Below are 22524 nucleotides of genomic sequence, written 5' to 3' on the forward strand. Positions count from 1 at the left end.
AAATGTGTTGGGCCAGCCAGGGGGATGTCACTTCTGAGATCACCGATTGAAGTTGTGAAAGACCAGCATTAACTCCCTGACGTTACCCTCAAGCAAGTTCATTCAGTGCTCTTCTGTGCAAGTCAGTTACAATCAGTTTTCTGTATAAGCACACACAACTACATTCCTGGAGCCAGTTTCACCCCAGACATACAGAAGAATCCAAAGAAACATGTTGTTTATTGACTAATCTATTTCAATATTTCACATCACTTGGTCCTAAGACTTTCACATCCTAAGATGATAAACTCGTTTTAATTTACTTTTGCATAATGACTTACAGTTACCCACTGCAATGCCTGAGGACATACTGAAATCTCAGATGATACGATTTGTCCCAAATATCTAATGACAGAGTATGTGTGTTCTTCATTTTAGTATCACAACTTTTGAGGTGAATGAAGAAAAATATTGTGTAAAATAAAGAATTGGTGTAGGTCTATAACTTAGGCTAGAGAATAAGGGCTGTTACAACTGCAGTTGGTGTGCAAAAGTCCACAATCTGCTGAGGTGCTTTGTTTGTTGTACCTTACACAAGTTCTGCTTTCTGGTTGGAAAGAATGTATTTTGCATATCTTATACTGGTGACAATCCCACCAAGTGAATAAAAGCTTCTTGCTTTTAGTGTTTTCAAAACATGCTTTAATCATTATTTCTAAGGAGTAGAGGGAAATACAGATCTCTGCAACACTGCCAAGAGAAACACATCTGAACCAATATCCCTGGATCCTGCCAACCAAACATGTTCACCTGTCTTTTGCAGATTGATCAAGGATGTGATCCAAGCCATCCCTGATCTAAGTAATACTACTTCCTGCTAAAGCAGATTTTTCTTGTTAGTTGTAGCACCAGGCTGCCCAAAGGTACAGATACAGCTACACAGTTTTTGACTCAGAACTGTCCTGTCTTCTGTGAACACAGAGCACAAGAGAGAGACCACATCTATTTGCAAAGAAGTTTAGGTGGAAAAGTAGGGGAAGGCCTTTTCTATCACATCACTGAGATACTGGAACATCTTTTTAAAAGAAATAAGCTTATAAATTTGATTCACCTACAGAAAGGGATTTTTAACACAGCTGACTAGATGGACACAAGAATTCAGGGGATAGCTCCATGTTCTTTCAAACAGCCTGAAATCAACAACAGAGCTCTAGTGCAACACCCCAAAGGGAAACACTGTGCTCTTGGAAGGCTGTCACAAATTCAGATCTGAAATATGCGGCTGAAGTTTGAATATAGTCCTTAGGTATGTCACATTTCTTATCTAATCTTTGTTTTCTCTGGGCTAACTGATAGGCTTCCACATGGAATCCCAGAAGATACTCTACTGAAGTCGTGTAAGATCCACAATACTTTCCTTGTCTAGAGTTTTAATCAATGAGAGATAAATCCAACCTTGATAGACCTTTCTTGCATGTTATTACATTTATCAAGTTTACCCTTACATGCTTGATAATCATTTCCTTCAAAATTGATTCTAAAACTTTTCATACTACATTGGACTAAAAATTCCAAAGTTTTAAATGACAATTACTTTCTATTTTGATTTGTATACTTCATCCTCCTTTATTTATTTAAAAATTACAACAGTAAACCTGTAAGTTCAGAATTCTTGGCTGAATATTTACTTCAAAAATCCCACCTATCCTGTTCTATGTGCCCTCACGGTTCCTCTGTTGAATTTTGAAGAAAGAATTAAGAACTTAAGACCACTTGAAAATTTGTAATGATGAGGGCATATGTCTTGCAAATCTGTCACCTCTTTCAAAATTTTTTTCCAGGTATTAGGTTCTGCTTTTCTCTGCATACATCTTTCATTATTCTGGTGAATTAAAGTACCAGTCTCTTCATTCTCACGAGCAGTGACAGGACTCAAGGAAATGGCCTGAATCTGAGTTGGGAGATATCTAGGTTGGATATCAGGAGAAAGCTTTTCACCCAGAGGGTGGTTTGGCACTGGAACAGGATCTCCAGAGAATTGGCCACAGGCCCAACCCTGACAGAGTCCAAGAAGCATTTGGAAAATGCTCTCAGGCACACGGTGTGTGTGACTCTTAGGGTGTCCTGCATAGGGTCAGGAGTTGGACTCAATGATCCTGATGGGTCCCTTCCAACTCAAGCTTATTCTATGATTCTATGGTTCTATATTTACAATATTCCAGAGACATAGTTTCTGCTTCTCAGACCTTAAAATGACTAGGAAAGAGCCTGCTCTTCACACTGACCATTCCAAGGCCTCTGTGAACAATTTTGTTCCCCATAAACTCAGCTGGTCAATAAACCACTGAGCTGTTTCTCCTAACTTCCAAGAAGTACCACCTTCTTCACACAGCCTACCTGAATCAGTGTCTCCAGCTCCATCTCAGTTACACAGACGTGCTCCCGAAGAAAGACAGCCTTCTCCGATGCTATTGTGTTCTTCTGCCTGCTTTCAAAGGGCTGCTCCAGGGCACGGAAGACAAGTCCCCCCGCCACTAGGTAAACCACCACCACGAAAAAGATGGCCACCACTGCTCTCCAGTCCATGACTTTCTGCCGGCCTTGAGAAGGGGCTTCCATGGCAGCAACAACAGTGGCTCGGGGGGGAACGGAGAATTGTGGAGATGGGTAATGTCCGTTAGTTTTGGGCTCAGGCTCACAAGCCGGCACGGGTGAGGGAACAGCCACTGAAACACAAAGCAAAAAACCTTATTCAAAATCAAATCTCTTAGGGTATGACCTTGATTTTCATAAAAACTTCCCTAAATAACATTTTCAAGCTTTTACATAAATCATGTTCTTCACATAGATATGTTTCTTCTCATCTAGAAGGTTCCATGTCTGCTTTGTCCATCCATACCAAGGGTTTACTTTGCCCATTACCTCTAGAACTTAACCATTACCTCTAGAACTGGACAGGACAGTTACATGTGCAAAAAGTTCAGAAATATCCAGAAAACCATTTATGCAAAATGAGCACAAAAATTCTGACCAGTTAGGACGTAATTTACACATGGTTTGGTGAAGGACCCTGGCAGTGATTTAAATCATAATACTAATAGTATTAATAGTGCTAAGAAATTGAACTGTTAATGAACATTGATCACTGCCTGACCTGGTATTGACAGAAACAGAAAATGCTTTGCAAACCACAGTACTATTTGGCTCACTAACATAAACTGGCCCATACTGTTTACCTGGATTCACAAAACCTTCATTCATTAAAATGTCCTTAAAGCCTGGAACACAAAGTTTAGCATAAATCATGGGTCAGCTAGAGTACACAAGATGTCTGAAGTCAAATTGACACACCAAGTGCAACTGCAGACCTCTCACTTTGGAACTGAGACACTGTATAGCCCAGATGACCTTTGCAATACATCAGAGTTAACAAGTCCTGACCTCCAGTTGGACTTAATAGCCTGACCACTGTGTCAAGCTATCAAGGCATGTAAATCAAAGCTGGGTCACCTCCAAATAATTCAGGTGTCTCATCATCACACTTCCCCACTCTCTACTGCTAGTGTTACTAATGGCAAGACGTGGCCAGGTTCCTCAGCATCCACTGATCTAATGGTACCATGTAGGATTTGAAGATGCTGGATTCATTTTAAACCAAATTCCTGTGTAATCTTACCATAGTGCAGCTGCCACTGGCCTGTAATTTCTTTGAAACTAGATTAATTTTTTGCATATAAGACCTAAATCAGATTATGGTTAAAATACAGCTACTTTAGGTGCATTCTCTGAACTTATACACAATGTGTCTTCGCTGTTTCACTTAGAAATTAAAGCAGAAAGATTGACAACATCCCATCAGAGTGGCATTGTAATCCCATTCTCTAAAATTTAAACATACAATATGATTATACCTTGAGTCTGAAGAGGGCCATAACTCTTTCCCAACAGAAACCATTTTATGGTACTGAATAATTTCAGAACTCGGGTGTTTACTACACTCATGTTTTCCTACAAGCAATACAACTCTGAAGGATTGCATGGAGGATAGAGCTTCCAGCTTACCTGACAATCAATAAACTACAGAAATCTATAGTTGCTTTACACTTAGAGTTAATACTTTGTTTCATATATCATTTAGATGTTCAAGATACCAAATAGATTAGAAAGGATCCAGGATCAGAGCAAAAGCCTTTGTGGTTGATTCCTTTTTTGTTTGTTTTGACAACACTATGTGGCACAGCTGTCCAGTCTGACCATCAAAAGATCTTTATGGTTCCCAATACTTATTAACCAGGATGGGGTGACATCAAACTTGAAAGGATATTTTCTCTTACCTCCAGATATATTTCATGTGACTATTAAGAAATTTATGTGATAATAGGAAGAAAAGTGACAGTATTAGAAAGAAGTCATGCTTTTTGTAAGATATCAGTGTATTTATTCTCTAAGTCTCCTGAAAGTATTATTGTAATAAATACAGTGAATTTCAGCAAGAAACACCAGAAAAGTATGCAGAAGAAATATAAAATATTGAGGTTGTATGAAGCAATCAGAACTTCCCTTTCTCTATAGGCAAGTACCTTAAACATGAGTCACAACATCTCCTTACTGAACTAAATTTGAGTACTCACAAAAGTGGCTCAGCTGATGTAACCCAGTGTAACATAGCTTCCATAGATTCCATAAAATTCATACAATTTGAATTAGTTAGAGCCCATAACTACTGTGTATACTGCAAACCAACACAAAATCTGCGAGCCTGAGGGCTGATTTTTCACTCTTCAGATTACTCAGCATCAGGATCCAAGGCTCACACGGTAAGAAGAGAGCAGAATTCATGTGACAGAATGCTACGATTTTTTGAAACAGGTATCCACCTTACCACAACTGGCATAGTCCAGTGTAGACTGAGTGAGCCTCTCAGTGGAAAGCAATGCCTACCTTTGATATGGCACAAATAAGTCAAGAAGATGGAAGTCAAGAGCTGGTATCATTAAAACAGCATTTGAGTTTTCTTTTCCTCTCTGCTAGTATAAATGTTTTTTCTTATTCAAACCATGTTTCTGGTAAAGTGTTAGTACCAGCCTTACAGTAAAATCATGGTTTGTTTGATTCTGTCTTCTAAGAAAAATATGTTGTACTGATTTAAGAATACAACGGGACACTCACAGTAGAGAACAGAAAATGTTCTTATAAATATTTTGTCACTTAAACAACTTAGTGAATTACTATGCTCAGCTTGCTTATCTCTAAAAAGAAAAGAAGACCCATCCTAGTTTTTCATTTTCTGCTATTACTAATAGCTATCCTAAGTAAATGTAGAACTGTTGATCCTAAAGCATTTTATATTATTTAAATAAATTCACAGGAAGACTCTACTAAAGCAGCTAGTTAAGCAACTGACGTGTAACAGAAATGGTCTTCTTACAAAGCCAATGCACAAGGCACAACTGTAGTCAACACTGCAGACATTTTAAGAAGGAGTTAGTTATTGGAAGAACAGTGTAGATACTCCATCAAGGAGCTATCCCACTCTTTACAAGACAGTGGGGGTTAGTGACTTAAGCATGTGGTAAGAAGTCAGAAATCCTGATTTCTAACTCGAACACTGTCTCTGTGAACCTGCACTCTCACAAAAGTGCTGCCATTTGTCTTTAAACCATGGTTTCATCAACTGCAAAAAGAGAAAGTAGTGCTTACTTTTCTACCAGTGCCCTGGGAGAGTCCATTTCTGAAAATAAGCGCTACATGAAATTCCAGAAGTTTAACTAGTTGTTTTATTAAAATCAAAGAATGGGCTACATTGGCAATTCAACAATGTCCAGAGGTATACAGCTTAAAAAAAAAAAGAACTTCATAAATTCTTGCACTTGTAGAGACCGTTTAGACCATAGTTTAGTACAAACACAGAGCAAAAGAGAATAGGACATGTTTACAATAAACACAGAAAAATCCCTACTTCATTTGTTCATATTTTTTTAAAGCAAGCTGCAGTCACAACACGCTTTTCCACAAACAGAGCCTCATCCATATGTTTGTTAAATCATATCAAAGAAGACTTAATCAGCCTCAGAGAAAGCAATGATAGATAACCATACCCAAGCATGCACTGTATTAGCTGACAGCTAATCTCATAGGTACAGGAACCTCAAAGGAACACTCCAGTGTTTCAAAACAGGCCTTATCCCAGTAAAAGGATGCCAGAGAGCAAGTAAAAGTAAATTCCTGATTTTTTTAATAACCTTCAAAACAAAACAACTGAAGACATCAATGCTCCAAGTGAAATTGCAATGTTAGGATCTGTACAGTTGTTCATACCTGAGATCACCACATTACCTGCGCTTGTAATGGTGATCACTGCCAGGCCTCCCACTGACATGTGAAGAGCTTAAATACCTCAGATTTCTCCTAATCTTGATGAGAATTAAGGAAGAAAAACTCTCACTCATCATCAAGGTGATGGGGTAAAGCTTAACTGATTAAAGTTGTAGGCAATTCCCTCCTACGGAGAGCAGAGGGCCCAAAGATCTGACCAGGCCTAGCCCATGGCAGGGTGTGCTACCTCCTGCAGCCTGGGTCACAGACATCACCAGGACACTTCCCAGGCTGGCACGGCCCTCAGACTGCTGCCCGTTCCCAATCTGCCATGTAAGGGGCCCAGGAAATGGCAGCACATAGTCCAAGGGTGATCAAAAAGGACTTCAGGGCCTTCAGATGTTCGCTAAGGGAGCCTGGGGTGTGGGTTTTGATCCCCTTTCTATTTACAGTTAAAGGCAGCAACATGGGAAGAAATGGACAAACTGAGTCGATGGCTCCATGGCTGATATCATCAAAATGTTGGGGGTTTTGAGAATGGAATGGTTCTTCACAGCCCCAGGCATGCTGGCGTCAGATGGGATTCACCTCTCTCAGTGGTGGAAGAATCTTCACTCAGGATCTAGTGTGGTTCACTGGTAGGTTTTTGAACTAGATGTGAGGGGGTAGAGGGGCAATATGAGGTCTGTCCCTGCCAAAAGTGAGAAGATATGAAAATTGACAGATAGGGGGACGGGGTGCTAGGGAGGGTTCTTTGCAGTGACTCTGAACTGTGCTAGCCACCCTGGACCATATCTTCAGTCTTAAGGAGATGAGCCAGGGAGTCCTAACAAAAGCCACAGGGAAACATCAGGGAAATACCTGAAAAGAGTAATGGGATATTCCTCAAGGAAGGCAGCTTGGCAATCCGCTGGAGCAATAAATTGGACAAGGAAAGCAAGAGACCAGTATAGCTGAGGCTGAGTGGGGAACCGCTGGTCGAACTAAAGGTAAAGAGACAAATGCACAGACAGTGGAGACAAGGACACGTAACCTGGGGAGAGTATAGAGATGAAGGGATGGGGTAAGGAAGGCTAAGGCAAAGCTGAAACTGAACATCACAAGGCACACACCAATAATAACAAGGGCTTCTGCTGGTATGTTAACCAGAAAAGGAAAGTCAAAGCCCCCTGATAAACAATAGTAGTCCCCTGATAAACAACATTGGTAAACTGATAATAACAGATGAGAAGATGGTTGGGGTACTCAACAACTTTTTTATGTCAGTCTTCAGTGACAGCCTATGTTTAACTGGCTTTTGAGTGGGAAAACATCAAAATGTGGCTTTGCCACAGTGACCTGTATCCTGCCTGGCAGCTATCTTACTCAATATGCTAAGAACCTTGCAGATACAAAGAAATCTGGTTTTGGAGGAGAGTTTTTTAAATGGTTTAAACCAAATATTTTCTTTTTTTTAAATAAACATATCTTTCTCTGTGTTACTGCTGCCACAATTTCTATTGTGAAAAATGTAAGTCAGGTTTCATAGTGTCTTATTTAGTGCTTCATTTTCTTCCACATTCCTGTGTTACACAGGCACACAGCAATTGTATGTACATTTTAATGAGAGAATAATAGACACATCTAATAAAAATGCTGCTTTCACAGGATTCAACACAGAATTACATAGAGGCAGTATGCACTTACACATTCATAAATTCAACAACACACTTTAAGTTTGAAACATGAGTTGATCAAAAATGAAACTGGACATTTTGTCTTCCATTTTAGTGGTGCCATCAAAGGAAAGAAACAAAATACTTTCAGTTCAAGTAAAAAGGCTTGTTGATGCATGTCTAAAGGTATGTACCATTATTGTTTCCCAAAATCCTCATAATACAACAGGAGGTTTCTTTAAAGAGAGGAAATTACGCATTCTTCAGACATGTTCATAGTCAAACATCCAAAATTTCCCATGAACCCTTTCTTACGTTTATATTAAACTAGAAAATTAGTTAGAATTATAAAGTAATCTCATCATGTAGTCCAGTTTCACTGAGAAAATTCAGGAGAAAATTGTCTTCACTACAGCTTTTACAAGATCCTACAGTGGGTTATTGGCACTTCTACATCCTTCCTGTAGCACTACTTAATAAGCCAGAATTCCTTCCTGATCTAATATAGAGATACAAATTTTTTGTCAAGTGCATTGTCCTGTGAAGTTGCAGAACAGAGCTCTCGTGCACCAAAGCTCAGAAATGTCTGTAAGGTATTAACAAAGTCCACTACAGCTTCCCTGAACTGACCTCTAAGAGTAGGTGGATCCACCTTCTTTAGAATGGATCATAAAGGACTGGGGGATAAAGATACTTCACTGGCCATAATTCTTTTTAAGGCATTTATTTAAATTTAAGTGGACAGGCTTTTTTCCTCCCCCAGTCCTTCTGAAATAGCCACAAACTGAATTTAACATTAAAAGGTTTACTGACTGAATAATATAGAAAGGCAGGAAAATGAGCAGCCCACCAGTGAATAACATATTAATCTTTCACTCCAAGGCTCTTGCTCATCTCCTAACAGAAGTGCCTGGGGGATATGGGTATCTAGCATTTGCTTCCAATCTCAGATCTTTCCCACAGATTCCCCAGGTTCTTTCAGATAAGGGCTGCTGGAGTTAGGATAGCAGGGCTGTGCCTGGAAGCCATAGCAAGTACAAGTGGTATGTTAGAGAAATAGTGGAGGCAATCAGTGTATTAAGCTATCACCTATATGAACTTCTCAAGAATATGTCACAAACAGAAAATGCATGCAGGTCTACGAATGAAGGGAACTGGATGGTCTAACAGGTGAAAGTAATGAAACACTGAAGTTTCTGTCCCTGTGTTACCAAAAAATCATTTAACCATCAAAACTTTGCATTTTGAGGATATGGCAAATCATTTCCACTACCCGATTTGCTTGTTATTCCACTCCCCTCCCCCCTCCTCCATTCATCTCTTTCTGTTGCGGTTTTTAACAGGTTTTGTAGAGATCATCCATTTAACCAGCCCAATGAATGCTGAATTTTTATAATTGGGCATTCAAAAATCTGATGCTGGCTTAGAAAGTCTGGCTTTTAGAACAAATATCCCAGTAGACAATGGCCTTTGTGTTTGTGCAGCATCTTTGCATGATGTGGGCTAATTAACAGGTGACATTACAGCTGTGATCAAGAAATGGGAGAAAAATCCTGCCTTCAGGCTATGATTACATATGGGGCAGAACACAAGTATCCCTGTGGCAGTTGTTCTGGATTGAGGAATAAGAATAATGAGAATTGCCGTCTGGGGACCATGGGACTCATACAGTCATGGATCAAGAAAACTGTTATCAGTGCTGACATGTTTTACACCAGTTTGGCCCTGGTCCTTCTGCCTATCCCCAAGGCACACAAATTGAGCAGTGAAAGTCATCACAAGCTTGCCACACAAGGGGAATTTCACCCTACTGCTTCTATGGCATTTTGCTGAGAACTGCCACTGAAGTGAGAAGCATTACTATAGCATTTACTGCTCATGAAAGCAAAGCTTGACATACTGTTTGTTAGGAAAACATGGAGTGCCTCTGAGCATTGAGCTTTTCACTGCAGCAGCACCCCCTGGGTTAAATCTAACAGTTTTCCCTGAAGAGGATTCTCTAATGCAGCATTAGTGCTGCTGACTTCAGCAACATCTCAGCTGTCTGCTGCAAATGCAGTCATCAGCAGCAAGGCATTCCATGGAGTATGAGACACAGGTAAAGGCAGAAAGGGCAATACACATTAAACAAAATAGATTGGTTGCGCTGTTAGAAGAAAAGTAGCATTGATTCCTCCTAATTGCCCCTTTCCCTGAGTGGGGTGGTGAGAAGGGAGGAGTACATTAAGTTAGAAATTTGCATAAGGAATAAAGGCACTGTTTGCTTCCTATTATAGGGTAATGTTAGTGAAATAGAGTAAAAGTTCATAATACTGAATTGTCTCTGTTGGCGGGGAGAGAAATGTCAGCAATATGTATCAGAGGGATTTATATCTGACCATTGTTTTGCTATCCCTGGCAGCAGCTTTGGGAAGTATGTTATACCAAAAGGGTTCTGCAATTTCTGTACCATTTGTCATATATTTCCATTTAGTGCTCACAGTAATGATTCTCAGTAAGCTTCCAAAAAAATCTACATCATTCTGCTGCATCAGTTATAATTGAAACCTACTAATTAATAGCTCTTGGAATACCCCCAGCTATTTAATTAATCTGGAACACAGTTATTATGAGAAAACAAAAAGGCACTGTTTTATAATGTTTTTCATTCTTTTTCATTAGAAAACTATAGTTTGGGCAAAAATAAAATCTTGAACAGCCTAAATTGGTACATGGTAGAAATTAAGAAATCAATATGGTCTGAATTAAGGTGTCTCTTTAGAAAGAGCTTTCCAGTGATGAGAGTCTTCACATAGTGGTGGTGCTGGTGGTAGTGTAAATCATCAGAACTGAGGAGAGCCTAAGCATCTTGTCTCTTCCCAAAGAGCTTCTTGAGTGTCAGACAAGAACTTAGTTATGCAGTAAGTAATTAGAATGAATTATACCTTTCACTGAAGCACAATATCACTCCTATCTGAAACCAGTTTTTTCCAAAGAACAAATCTTGAGGGAAACTTCTCCTGTTTCTACTGTCCATACTACCAGAATATATTGCTCCCATTTAGCTGTGCAGCAAGTGTCTTACAGAAACAAGCACCTGGCTATCTGGTTTGCATGACAGTGTATTTCACTTAGGTGGCAAGGTGATGGGAGCAGGGTGGCTACAGTGGTGGCCTCTGTGGAAAACCTAGGGCTGCCCCTTTCTGGACACAGCCAGCTCCTGCTGATCCAACAGACCCACAACAGGACATAGCTGAGCCCATCAGGGAGGCTGGCAGCACTTCTGTGAAAGCATATTTTAGAAAAGGAAAATATTGTGCAGACTTTGAAGAATGAGGAAAAAAGTGTGGGAAAGAATCCCAAAAACACGAAGGTCAGTGAAGGAGAAAGAGGCACTCCAGGAGTTGTAGGAGATAGTCTCCTGCAGCCTGTGAGTTTTGGAAGAAATTGCAATGGATTTCGTATTTCCCTCGAGCTCATGGAGAAGATCACACCAGAGCAGATACTCACACTGCAGCATGTGTAGGGTCCCAGTCCAGGGCAGGTTGATATTTCCTGAAGTTCTGCTACCTGTGGAGAAACCATGCTGGAGGATATTTATCCTAAAGGACTGCAGCCCATGGCATGGATGCATGCAGGAGCAAGGAAAAAGTATAAGGAGAAAGGTGCAGTCTAGAGGAGCTAGACCCACCAAAAACTCCCGCTCCCAAATCCTCCCTGCACCATGTGAGGTGGGGAGGAAGAAGAAGAGTCAGGAATGAAGCAATGAAGTTGCTAAGAAAAAGTAAAGCAGGGGAAGGTATTTTAACCTTTGTCTTTATTTCTTACCATCCAAATCTATTTTAATTAGCTATAAATCAAACAAGATTTCCCCAAGTCAAGTCTCATTTCCCTGTGATGGCAATCTCTAACTGGTCTCCCTGACTTTATCTCAACTCACAAACTTTTCCAGTCTTATTTTCTCCCCCGCTCCTGTTGAGGAGGAGGAATGAGAGTTGCTGGGTGAGCATCTGATAGCCAGCCAAGGTCAACTCACCAAAGAGAGTTTGCACAGGTGCAATAAAGATGAAGACACAACTCAGACTGTATTGTTCAGCAACGCTTTTCCTCTAAATCTCACCAGTTACTTGCATATGGATTTGGCAAAAAACTCATCAGTCCAAACACTAAGAATATCAATGTACAGATCAGGATTTAAATTACAATGATGAACAGGAGTTAGCTACAGAGGCAGCACACAATAATGCATTTTTGTCACTCTCTACTGGAGTCGGGTCAATTTGGAATAAAAACATTCATTTGTCTTGTTCAGTGGATTTGATTTTTTTCACTTTTAATCACCTTTCATTCTAATTTTCCCTTCTCAAACATAAGCGTTTTATATCACTCATTTTTTACACACATTTAAGAAAAATGGATGCCAGAAGCATACATTTTCACATAAAGCTAAATGTTCAAATTGATTAAATATTTCATGCTGGCAGGAAGTGCATGCATATGTAACCAATGAAGTAACACAACGTGATGTCTCTGACAATTCTAAAAAAGTATAAGAAAACCTCAATCTTCTTGTAGATGCTAAATGGCTTGAAATTGGGTGCTGGGTAGACCTGACAAGTTGAATTACTTATTAATCTAGTTTTAATCAGTTTAACAAGTATGCAAAAGATTTAAAAGTCTATTCAATTATCATTCCCCTGAGCTAGGCCATGTCCCTCTGCTTTGTGAGGCTGTTGTAAAACTCTGTGCTATTCTATAATTTAGCAGTTCTAAACCTACTGTCCCTAAAGAGATAGAAAAATATATGTATCAGCAAATTTAATTTTAGTCAAGAAAGTGTAGCAAGAGAGGAGGGTCTGAGTACCATTTTCATGCTTATTCTATTTCTGAAAGACAGTGCCATTTCTAATTGTGAATGTTTTAAAGCACAGAATGGCAGTTCAAGCATCTCACAGGATCTTTCAAAGCAGGGAAAGGGAAAACTCACAATGGTGGTCTAGGAAAATAAGAAGTCTGAAGGGCTAAAATCTAAGGGCCTTTAATCATATAAACCTCAGAAAATCTCACTATGCCAATAAGTTTGTTCCTAAATTAGTTTTTGTATCTATCCTTATTAATAGTCAACACAGTCATCTTTTCAACATCCCACATCAATTTCCATTGCAGTTTCCAAAGTACTTGCTTAATATAAATGAAAATGCTGTTTAGATTATATGTAAAAAGGTGATATGTAATCTCACAAATTACAATAAGACACTGAGTAACTAAAGAGAGTGATGAATTCTTTCCTAGAGCTCTTAAGAACAGTGCAGGAAATAACAAATTAATCTGTACCAAGGAAGTAGGGGAATATATATTAGGAAATAGTCTAGCTACAAGGAGAACTAGGCATGGGAAAAGCCATCAATATATTGAAATCTCCTTTAATGGAAGTATCTAAGAACAGGGCATAAAATCACATGCCAGAAATTATCAGTGTTATCCATGTCCTGCATATCCCTGTGAATCCAAGAAGAAAAGCTACCAGTGAAGGGTAACAGAGAAAAACAGCCTAATGTTGTTGCATTCAACATCCAGAATTTGTAAAAAAAGCCCAGTGGAATGTTACAGGTATATTAAAAAAAAGAATAAAAATCATTCATCCTGACAATTTAGTCTCAACTCCTAGCAGGAAATGCTCTTGAAATCCTTTTCCTCCCCTTCAATGTACGACAGTCAATAACACCTCAACATTCCTTTTTGCATTAGTTGTGCCAAATCTCATGGCATTTCACAAATAATAGATAAACCCCTGTGACACTGAGAAGAAATAACAATGTATGTGTTCACAGTTTGTCTCATGTAAACCCTGCCATAGAGAACATAGCAAATTAATTAAATTCAAGAGTCATTTCAAAAGCTGATTAAACATGCTCTTCAACATATGTGCATCAAGAAGGTACAATGATTTTTCATCAATTATTAGCAAATTTTCAAGTTCTTTTAGAGGACATGCTCTTTTCCACTATACACTACAGAATGCCATTATATCTGTTACAAAATTAGTAGACAGCCATAAATCAGATTCCTTTCTTTTGCTGGTCATAAAGGAAAAATATCATAACCACGTGTAAGCTGCTCTAGATGATTATTTACAAGAACCTCCAGATTCTGACCCAGCCTCTCCTGTGTCAGAACTGCAATCTGAGCGTGCTCGTGAACCCAAAATGGACTGCACAAGAGTTACTCTCTTGCAAACGCAGCTTAAGAGCTCCTGCTACTGAGGCTACGCAAATGTCAGGGAAACAACAGTAAGCCCAAGGCTGGTTGATGCAGGTATCTGCCAGGACTTATCCACTGACATTAAAAAAAAATCTCTGCAAAAGTCATGGTCATGGGATGCTGTGATACTTTCTCCTCCCTCCTCCCTCTCCCAGGCACTGTGCTATTCTAATGCATACGTGACAGCTCACTGGTCAAAAGAATGGATGTGCTAAGGCAGGACATGAACTCCAGGAATAGCTGAAAGCATCAGGGTTTTTTTCTGTTTGGCTTCAGGACAGCAGTCCTCAGGGAGGTTCCTAGCTAACACTGGCATTCGCATGAAGATGCACTGCTGCTGACACCACTTGTAGCACTACTTACAGAGCTGCCAAGTCCAGACGAATACTTGATAGAGGTTTGTCTTGTGCTGGAGAGAGATTGTACACTCACTGCTGAGGGCAGTTTGGATTTTGTTTCCCTTGCTTTGCTTTCTCTCTCTCCTGACCTCTCTGCCACCCTGCCCTCCTCCAAACCCACCCATCTGCTCTTGTCTCTCACTTCTTTCCAACCGTGCTGGCAGCATGGAAGGTAACACACCCCTAACTCCCTGCCCAGTTCCTCTTCTCAGCACTACCCTTTCCCATAGCCCCCAATACCTGAGCCCACGTTCATGTGTGACAGGGCTCATCCATGAACTTCAGGGGAATGAAAAATTGAGCAGAAGAGCAATACAACGAGGAGCAGGAAGTATTGAGGGGAGATTAGAAGTGATTGACAGGGGCAAGTCCCAAATATGGAGCCCTCCTGCTTCAAGATTGGTAACTGTGTTTGTTCCAACACACTCATTGGCAGCAGGGCTATCATCAGCTTTATGAGGCTATTTATAGAGAAAGTGAATACAGAGAAACACGTGAGAAATTCTCACCTTTCTCTTCCTGAAATAAGACTAAACCCAATAGATCATGCTAAAACCTGTTTCCCTAGCAATAGATTGGTAATTCTTGCTCCTGCTAAAATTGAGAGTTCTAGTTCATGTAGGTCTCTAGTCTGCCAAATAGGAAGCAAGTGCTTTTGGCTCAAGATCTTGAGGTGTAGAGATGAAAGAGTTCCTATCAGAAGAAATGACCATACCATTATTTTTCCTCATTAGGTAACATACAGAACACCTGATTTTTTTTTTTTTTTTTTTTTTTGTCAGTATGGTACAAGCACCAAGGAATAAACAGCTGCACTCTGGTTCTCTGCAGATTTCACACTTCAGTGAACAACAGACAGGTTGAACAGTGATGCTGCTATTTATCCATAATCTTCTTATTACAGACTAAACCAAAATTTTTCATTACATCATTATGTGCTTTGTACGAAACAAGCATTGTTTAGTTTTCCTCAATAGGAAGTGTTCCAGGATTACAGCAACATTTAGGAAGAGTCTGAAACTCCCAACACAGGTTTTCAGTGTGTTCCCCTTCAAAGTACTCACAGGATGATGTAGGGTCAGGGGTTTTGCTGGGATCTTCCAAATATCCTATCTCACAGATTCAAAAAAGAAATTCAGCCAATGGTCTCATGGCCAGACCAAATAGTCAAGGAAACCTAAGTCTTGGAATTTAGCATAAGAAGGCCTGTGTACAAAGGGAAGGACATTCTTATTGAAAGAAACCTAGCAGTAAAAGAATGAAGTGGAAGAGACAGCAAAGCAAAGGCCATGCTGGCCTTCCTAGAAAGAAACTATCTAATCTACATTTGACATACGATTGATGCTGGCTGTCTGCCAAAGGTACAACCTTACAGTGGAGTGAAGGAATTTCTTGATCATCTCACTCATGAGAAGGGGACCTCAGCAGCACAACCAACTGGACATCAGGCTAGTGGTGTCTCCCCCAATCTGACCACTGACTGAGATCTGTAGAAAAAACACTCTGAATTCAAGAAAATCTCATGAGTGATTTACCATTTCAATTAAGTGATAATTTCTCAAATTTTCTGTGCAACAGCAATAAAAGTGGATTTTTCCATGTGGCAATGGTCAGAAATCTTGTAAGAAGCACATTGCTTGAGCTCATTTTTAGTTCTGAAGTTATACCATTTGCATAACCTGAGAATCCAATCTATTTTGTTGTTTTAAGTTCTTATACACATTAATACCCTTAGCTAAAGTGAATGAAACCTTCCCAATACTTTAAAAACCTATTCTGGAACAGGATGAGGAATACATTTTAGACAGGTAGGACAAAATTATTCTGTGCAGAAAAGATTTTTCACAAGGAAGAGAAAGTTGCTGTCTGAAAAGCATTTATTTAGCATAGGTATTTTAATACTCTCTTATTCTAAATTCTTTATAATATACACATTTTCCTTCACACTTTCAGTGTGTCAGTCAGCAGAAACAACCCTTGTCTCATTTCTTTGCTTGGCTGTAACTTGGAATACATCCCATGAATCTGTCAACACAGATGTGGTCAAATTGATCAGTGCAGCCTAGAGAGATTCTGCTGACCCTAAACCAGACGTTTACTGCAAATTGTCCTGGCTCCAATAACAATATTTGACTGTAGCTCCCTTAACCATGGCAGGTCCTTAGAAGCCTAGAATTCCCTAGAATTTAAGATACCTACTTATATTTAGGTATTTTATTCTCCAACTAAGTCACACTCAAATGGTGTAATTCAGTTGCCCATCCCACTACCAAGTGAGAGGTTATGGAATAATCTAAACAGCCCTGAAGCTGTGTTCCAGAAGGGCAGAAGTCTCCCTTAGGTCTATTATCATATATACCTATGCAAATATCTCAGCTACCTTAAAGCCCCTTAAATGTCAGCAGATGCCTATTTTTAGAAAACTGAATCAACAAAAAATGTCTGGTAGCAATGAGAAATTCAGGTCACAAAGTTACCTGTCAGTATATCATTGTAACCTAATAAACAGGCTCTATTTCTTATGAAGGCAAATTAGGCTGTAGGATCATGAAGAGGTGACTGGTGTTGTTTCTGCAGTTGTCATGATTTCTGCTACTCAAGGCCTCTCGGCCCAATGTTTTCGTGTGCAATCCAAACTTAGCAATGTTACATTTGAGTAATCACTGATAGATCTGGTTTAACTTAAACATCTTTGAGATGTTCCTGCTGCTTCCTGCATTTCAGCTGGGAGCTTCTGCAGTATCATTTCTGTCATAATTCTTTCATCAATGAGATCTTTCACATACAGTAGCCAGTGACTGTCTTTTGTTTCTCTAAGATGAAAAGCTGAAATTTGAGAGGTTAAAAGCCCTGGACAAGCTGTCAGTATGTATTTTCTGTTTTCAAACCATGCTAATGTTGTTATATTACAGTATCAAGTAAGAAATAATCCAAACACCCTTCAGCAACATATCACTGAATCTTCAATAACTCAGTGGCATGAGTGTAAGGTGCCAAAATCCAAAATCCTCATCTAGTAAAGTCAGTGGCATGTTCTTCTTCCTAGGGAAGAAAAGGTGAGTCAGTCCTGCTGAGATAAGAACATATGGCTCTAACAAACCTAGGTACTCAAAGCCTGGTGCTTAAAGCACTGTGATGATCCTGTGGGATAGTGATACCATAATAACTTGTATTGCTTTCTAAGAAGATTCTTTAGGGTGTTGTCTTTTGTCATCCCCTGCTAGCAAAACAGTCTATTTTCTTCAGCAAAAAAAAAGTATCACACAGTCATGCATAATACACAGATTACCAGAAAAAGAACTGAAGCAATTTAAAGACCTATTAAATGCATCCATTTGGGGAAAAATAGAGGAACAAATGGAAGAAACATTAAGCGTGTTTCTCCAGTGAAAGACTAGTCAAATAAACCGATCATCATCCATGACAGATACTTAATTCATGCGATAAAACTATTTTGTAATATGTCCATGAGATTAGTTATAATGTGATTTAGTTTTGCTCACAGAGGAAGACCTTGATACATGCCTGAGGCACCAATAGAGAACACAAAGATATTTCATGGATTTTGAAACTATGAACTATGATACATGCTTACTTCTAAAAGTCAGAAATAACATCATGTGCTTGAAAACAGTGAATTTTAGTTGAAGGCAGCCAAACTCATCTTTATTTCTACACATTTATTTTCTTTTCACAGCATTTTCAGCCTTACCACAGGTAGACTCTGTTCATTCTGCATTTTCTGCACTTCTGTCAGCAAATCTGACCCTGTCATACTTTGGACCTACTCTTTTGTAATCCATATTTCCCAAAACAACCTATTTTGTCTCTCTTTGTTAGGTCTTTATTTCTTTTCAAATGTCTTCTAAAATAACAAAGAGCAAACTCTTACAAAATGCTAGACCTAAGTATGTCTGGATTTCAAAAAAGAAACTGAACCACACCCAGATTTTGCGACTGATTATTACTCCTATTCAGGGCTCCAGATCCTAAGTGTTTCAAGCCCTTTCATATATGCTGTATCTCACATCTCTTGTCACAACTCCAGCTTCCAGCAGGATGTTCCCTTTCCATTTTAAAAGCAGAAAAATTACATTAAGCCAGGCTTGTGCATTCTCTTCCACCTTTTTATTCTTTCACACAGGTTTTGGTAACAGATTATATCACCTCACTAGCTTTCATTTCAACTTCCAACACCATGATAAATATATCTCATGAAATATATATATATATATATTTCACCACACTGAAATTTCTCCCTTAACCTCAAAATTACACCAATGTTCTCCTATGCTCATATTTTAGAACAACTGGATAATACATAATAACACATGTACCTGAGACACTTTGCCAACAGTAAGATTTGTAATAGCATAAGAATTGTATTATCAATTAAACAAGAAGATGAAATTCAAAACAAATTCTTGGTTTCAGCATTCCTGAACCAAGGAAACAGTCCCTAAATTCTGTGACTCATTAACATGGTAAGAGATACATAGTTCAATTTTTAAGTATATTTTTGTTTAAATACTCTGAGTTGATATTTGATTGTGAGAAAAGCAGCCCAGAAAGTATGTTTGGAGAACAGTGGTCCATGGACTAAAAAGAATTGGTAATACCACCCTGAAGTACACAGGTGCAGGATATATGCTGTTCTCACCTGTTTTGTTATCTCATTGGGGTAACCAGTGAGAACTGCATGGCACATCATTTATGAAAGTCAGCAGGTTCATCTTGGTGCATGTTTCCCATTACATTACAGACAAACACCAGAATTATAACCAATGTCTCAGGAACTGGGATATAGGCAGCCTCTGTTTGACAAAGGCCAGGTCCCAGGATGTTTTTAACTCCTACAGAAAACAAAGACCAGAGATATTCCTATGAAAAAGGTATTTTAAAAGGTACTATTCAGCCTTTTGCTGAATGTCAGTTCTACATAAAACTTCTATATAAAAAACAGACAATGTTCAGCAATAATATTCTCTGCTTCGGCCTTTGCAATTACAGTGAGATTATTATAAAATAAAGGTTAGGCACTTGCATCACACTGAGCTCTCTAATACTCTACCTTGAATACTAGTGTGCTGCTTATCCCTTTCTTATATAAATCTCCTCATTTTTCCCTTCCCAGTTCACTCCAGGTGCTTACCCTATTTAGAGCACAAAACCTAGGGCCTCTGTTTTCCCAGTAATTCCAGGCATTCCCTTACTCTTAATTCAGTAAAACCTGTGGCAACAACACAGTTCTTTTAAGATGAAGAATTGCATTTTGCTCACACTGAAGTCAGTGGTAAAAGTCCTAGCTCTGGATTAAATAAAGAGGGTAAGAATGTAACTGTATCACCATCTATATGCACTCTTCTGCCTGAAGCTGATATAACCCACACACTAGCTACATAAATCCACATAAATGCCAAAAGCTGAACCAAAACCTGCCCAATTACAACTGGTATCATATATCTTCATCCCAAGAGCAAATTCCATCACTTCAGGTAGCATCAGTTTTTTCAAGAGTTGCCCAAGGGACTTTTCTGTCCAAAAGCCGTTAATGGATTACTCCTGTACATACATGGCTAAAAAGAGTATTGGTATTCCTCACTGAAATCATAACCCTGTCTTAACCTCTCCCACTGATGACAATTCTATTGCTCCTCCTATCTTAGACTTACAGCTTCCTATTGCCTTTCATTTTATCATTCCCTTTTCCTCACACTACAAATGGCATCTTAATGATACCCTATCCTCCATCTTTCCTACCTTGACTAGAGTTGTCTTCCTTCACTACTCTAAGAACGCTGCTGTCAAGTCTTTTGCTCTGCCACTTTCTGACTACTAAGTTTACTTTTCTGAATCCTTCATTTCACCATTACCAGGGCATCCTAAGGACAACAATGACAAAACTAATAGCTATCTGCTTATCTTTCTTTCTCTCCTCCTAACTCAATTGTATCTTTCTATCTCTTATCACACTGGCATCCACAGTACTCATCTGTCTTCTCCACAGGCTCCACATAGCCTTTAGTAAAGTTCTGATTTTTTCATTCACTTCTATTTGTTTTCCAAACTCTTCAAATTTTCCACCTTACAGTATTTGGCACTATTATGCCTATGCCATGTTCTTCCAGGAGTGTCCTCCTCTTTGTCCAATTTATATCCTCCTTCAGATATCTCATTTAAATAAACTCCCTGCAGTGTTTTACAATCCATGCTTACTAGGCACAGCACAGTCCCAGTCCATCAGATGGGTGGGTAAATAGCCAATATAACTTTGTGACACAATTAGAACAGGGTCAGTAGCCTCTGACCGTGGGTCATTGGCAGGGATCAGACCTACTTTTTCACACATTACAGCTTCCGAGAACAATCTTCATCTACTGAGCTAGTAACAACCAACTTCTGCTAGTGTAGAAAAATATTGTCTAGCTCACAGTTGCATTCTACTACTTTTTACCTATCTTCTTGAAAACAGAGGACAGAAACCAACACCTTTATTCTACTCATTTATGCCTTTCTAATCAAGTTTACCTTCTGCATCGGTCTCTTTAAACAACAGAACAGAAAAATCATGTGCTGCAGCAATTTGTAACACTTCACCAGCAGCATCAATTTAATTTGTACTGAGTGCTGATGTTGGAGATTTTACAAACAGTAATCAAGGGATGGTCCAATCCTGATATCTGCATTAAGGCATTTGAGACTCAGCTCATTGTCCCACACAGAGGTGTCCAGTGCTGCTTGAGATGTCTCAGGTGAAGTGAGAAATCCCAAGGCCAGTGACAAAGGACCTATGGAAAATTTGAGCCCCTCTGAAGCAGCAGCTGGGGAATAGCAAAGGTGTTTAGATACTTCTAATGGGAAACTCAATTGACTGTTCAGTGTCTGTAAAGAAGCATAAGTGATACTAGTCTCTTCTAGTCGTAAAGTGCAGAGACAACCTTATTTCTTAATTGATGTGATCTGTGTATGATGACAGGCTGTTTTGCTCCCTCCTAATTGTTTTAGCATTTAATTGCAATGCATAAGATCTCCCTTCAATAGCAGATTTTAGATTGCTCTAAACAAGTTAATTATATTTCACAACACCCTTGTGCATTAGGTAAGTATTAATATTCCTGTTTTCCAGTCTAGGAATAACAGAAGACAAGAAAGGGTAAGTGGTTTCCTGAAGGTTAAAGAGTGTCAGTAGCAAAATTTAAAGAGGAACTCCAGACTCTCAACCACAGTTTGAATTTCCCACAGACCATTAACTCCCATGATAAATGTAAGGATAGTAATAAATACGTGATTTTAGAGTTTCAAACTGCAAACAGTGCATTTGCGAAAGGATCAGGAACTTGAATGAAAACTTCAAAGTTCCAAAACTTTAGTGTTGAGGTAAACATTGAGCTGGATATCCAAAAGGCTCTGACAATCCATTTCACTGCAATGACAGCAGAAACTGCAGGCACAAAGAAATAAACAAGACTGAATTCCATTTGCTCCCTGCTACGAGCATCACAAGACATCCTTCCCTTGAAAAAGACATCTCACCCTCGCCCTAAAAGACAGTCACACTTGGGGATAATTTCTAAGCCTATTTGAAACTCTCATCTATTTTTTTTTCTACAAAGTAACATCAGTTTTAGGCAGATAATTTTTAGGAAAAAAATTGATATTGCTGTAACATCCAGATGTCTCAGACAGGATGAGAGACACACTGGTTTAGGTACTATATAAAAATATACGTGCAAAGAAATTATGAGCTAATTCAAGAACAGAAAACAGACGGGTGTAACAAACAGCATGAGGACTGCAAGAAAGGAGAGATATGAATGACATTTATGAGAATTAAAGTCTTTATATGCTGCTAAAAATCCAATCTTATATTCTAGAAAGTACAGATAAGAGGTTGTATGAAGTACGAAACTGGAAATCAGGTCTTTCACTAATTTCAG

The 22524-nt window shown here is 39.1% G+C and overlaps 1 protein-coding gene across 1 annotated transcript in view; it reads right to left on the reverse strand.

Moving 5' to 3' along the window:
* Positions 1 to 22524, reverse strand: part of KCNK10 (potassium two pore domain channel subfamily K member 10) — a 55260-nt gene that overhangs the window by 29359 nt on the left and 3377 nt on the right. Inside the window, exon 2 of the mRNA XM_066186910.1 lies at positions 2377 to 2705. Coding sequence (XP_066043007.1) covers positions 2377 to 2705 — 329 coding nt within the window. The remainder of the gene's footprint in view (positions 1 to 2376; positions 2706 to 22524) is intronic.

The sequence above is a fragment of the Chamaea fasciata genome, unplaced genomic scaffold (genome assembly GCF_029207755.1).
Source record: "Chamaea fasciata isolate MVZ Bird 193981 ecotype frontalis unplaced genomic scaffold, bChaFas1.0.hap1 SCAF_7, whole genome shotgun sequence".
Lineage (NCBI taxonomy): Eukaryota > Metazoa > Chordata > Aves > Passeriformes > Sylviidae > Chamaea > Chamaea fasciata.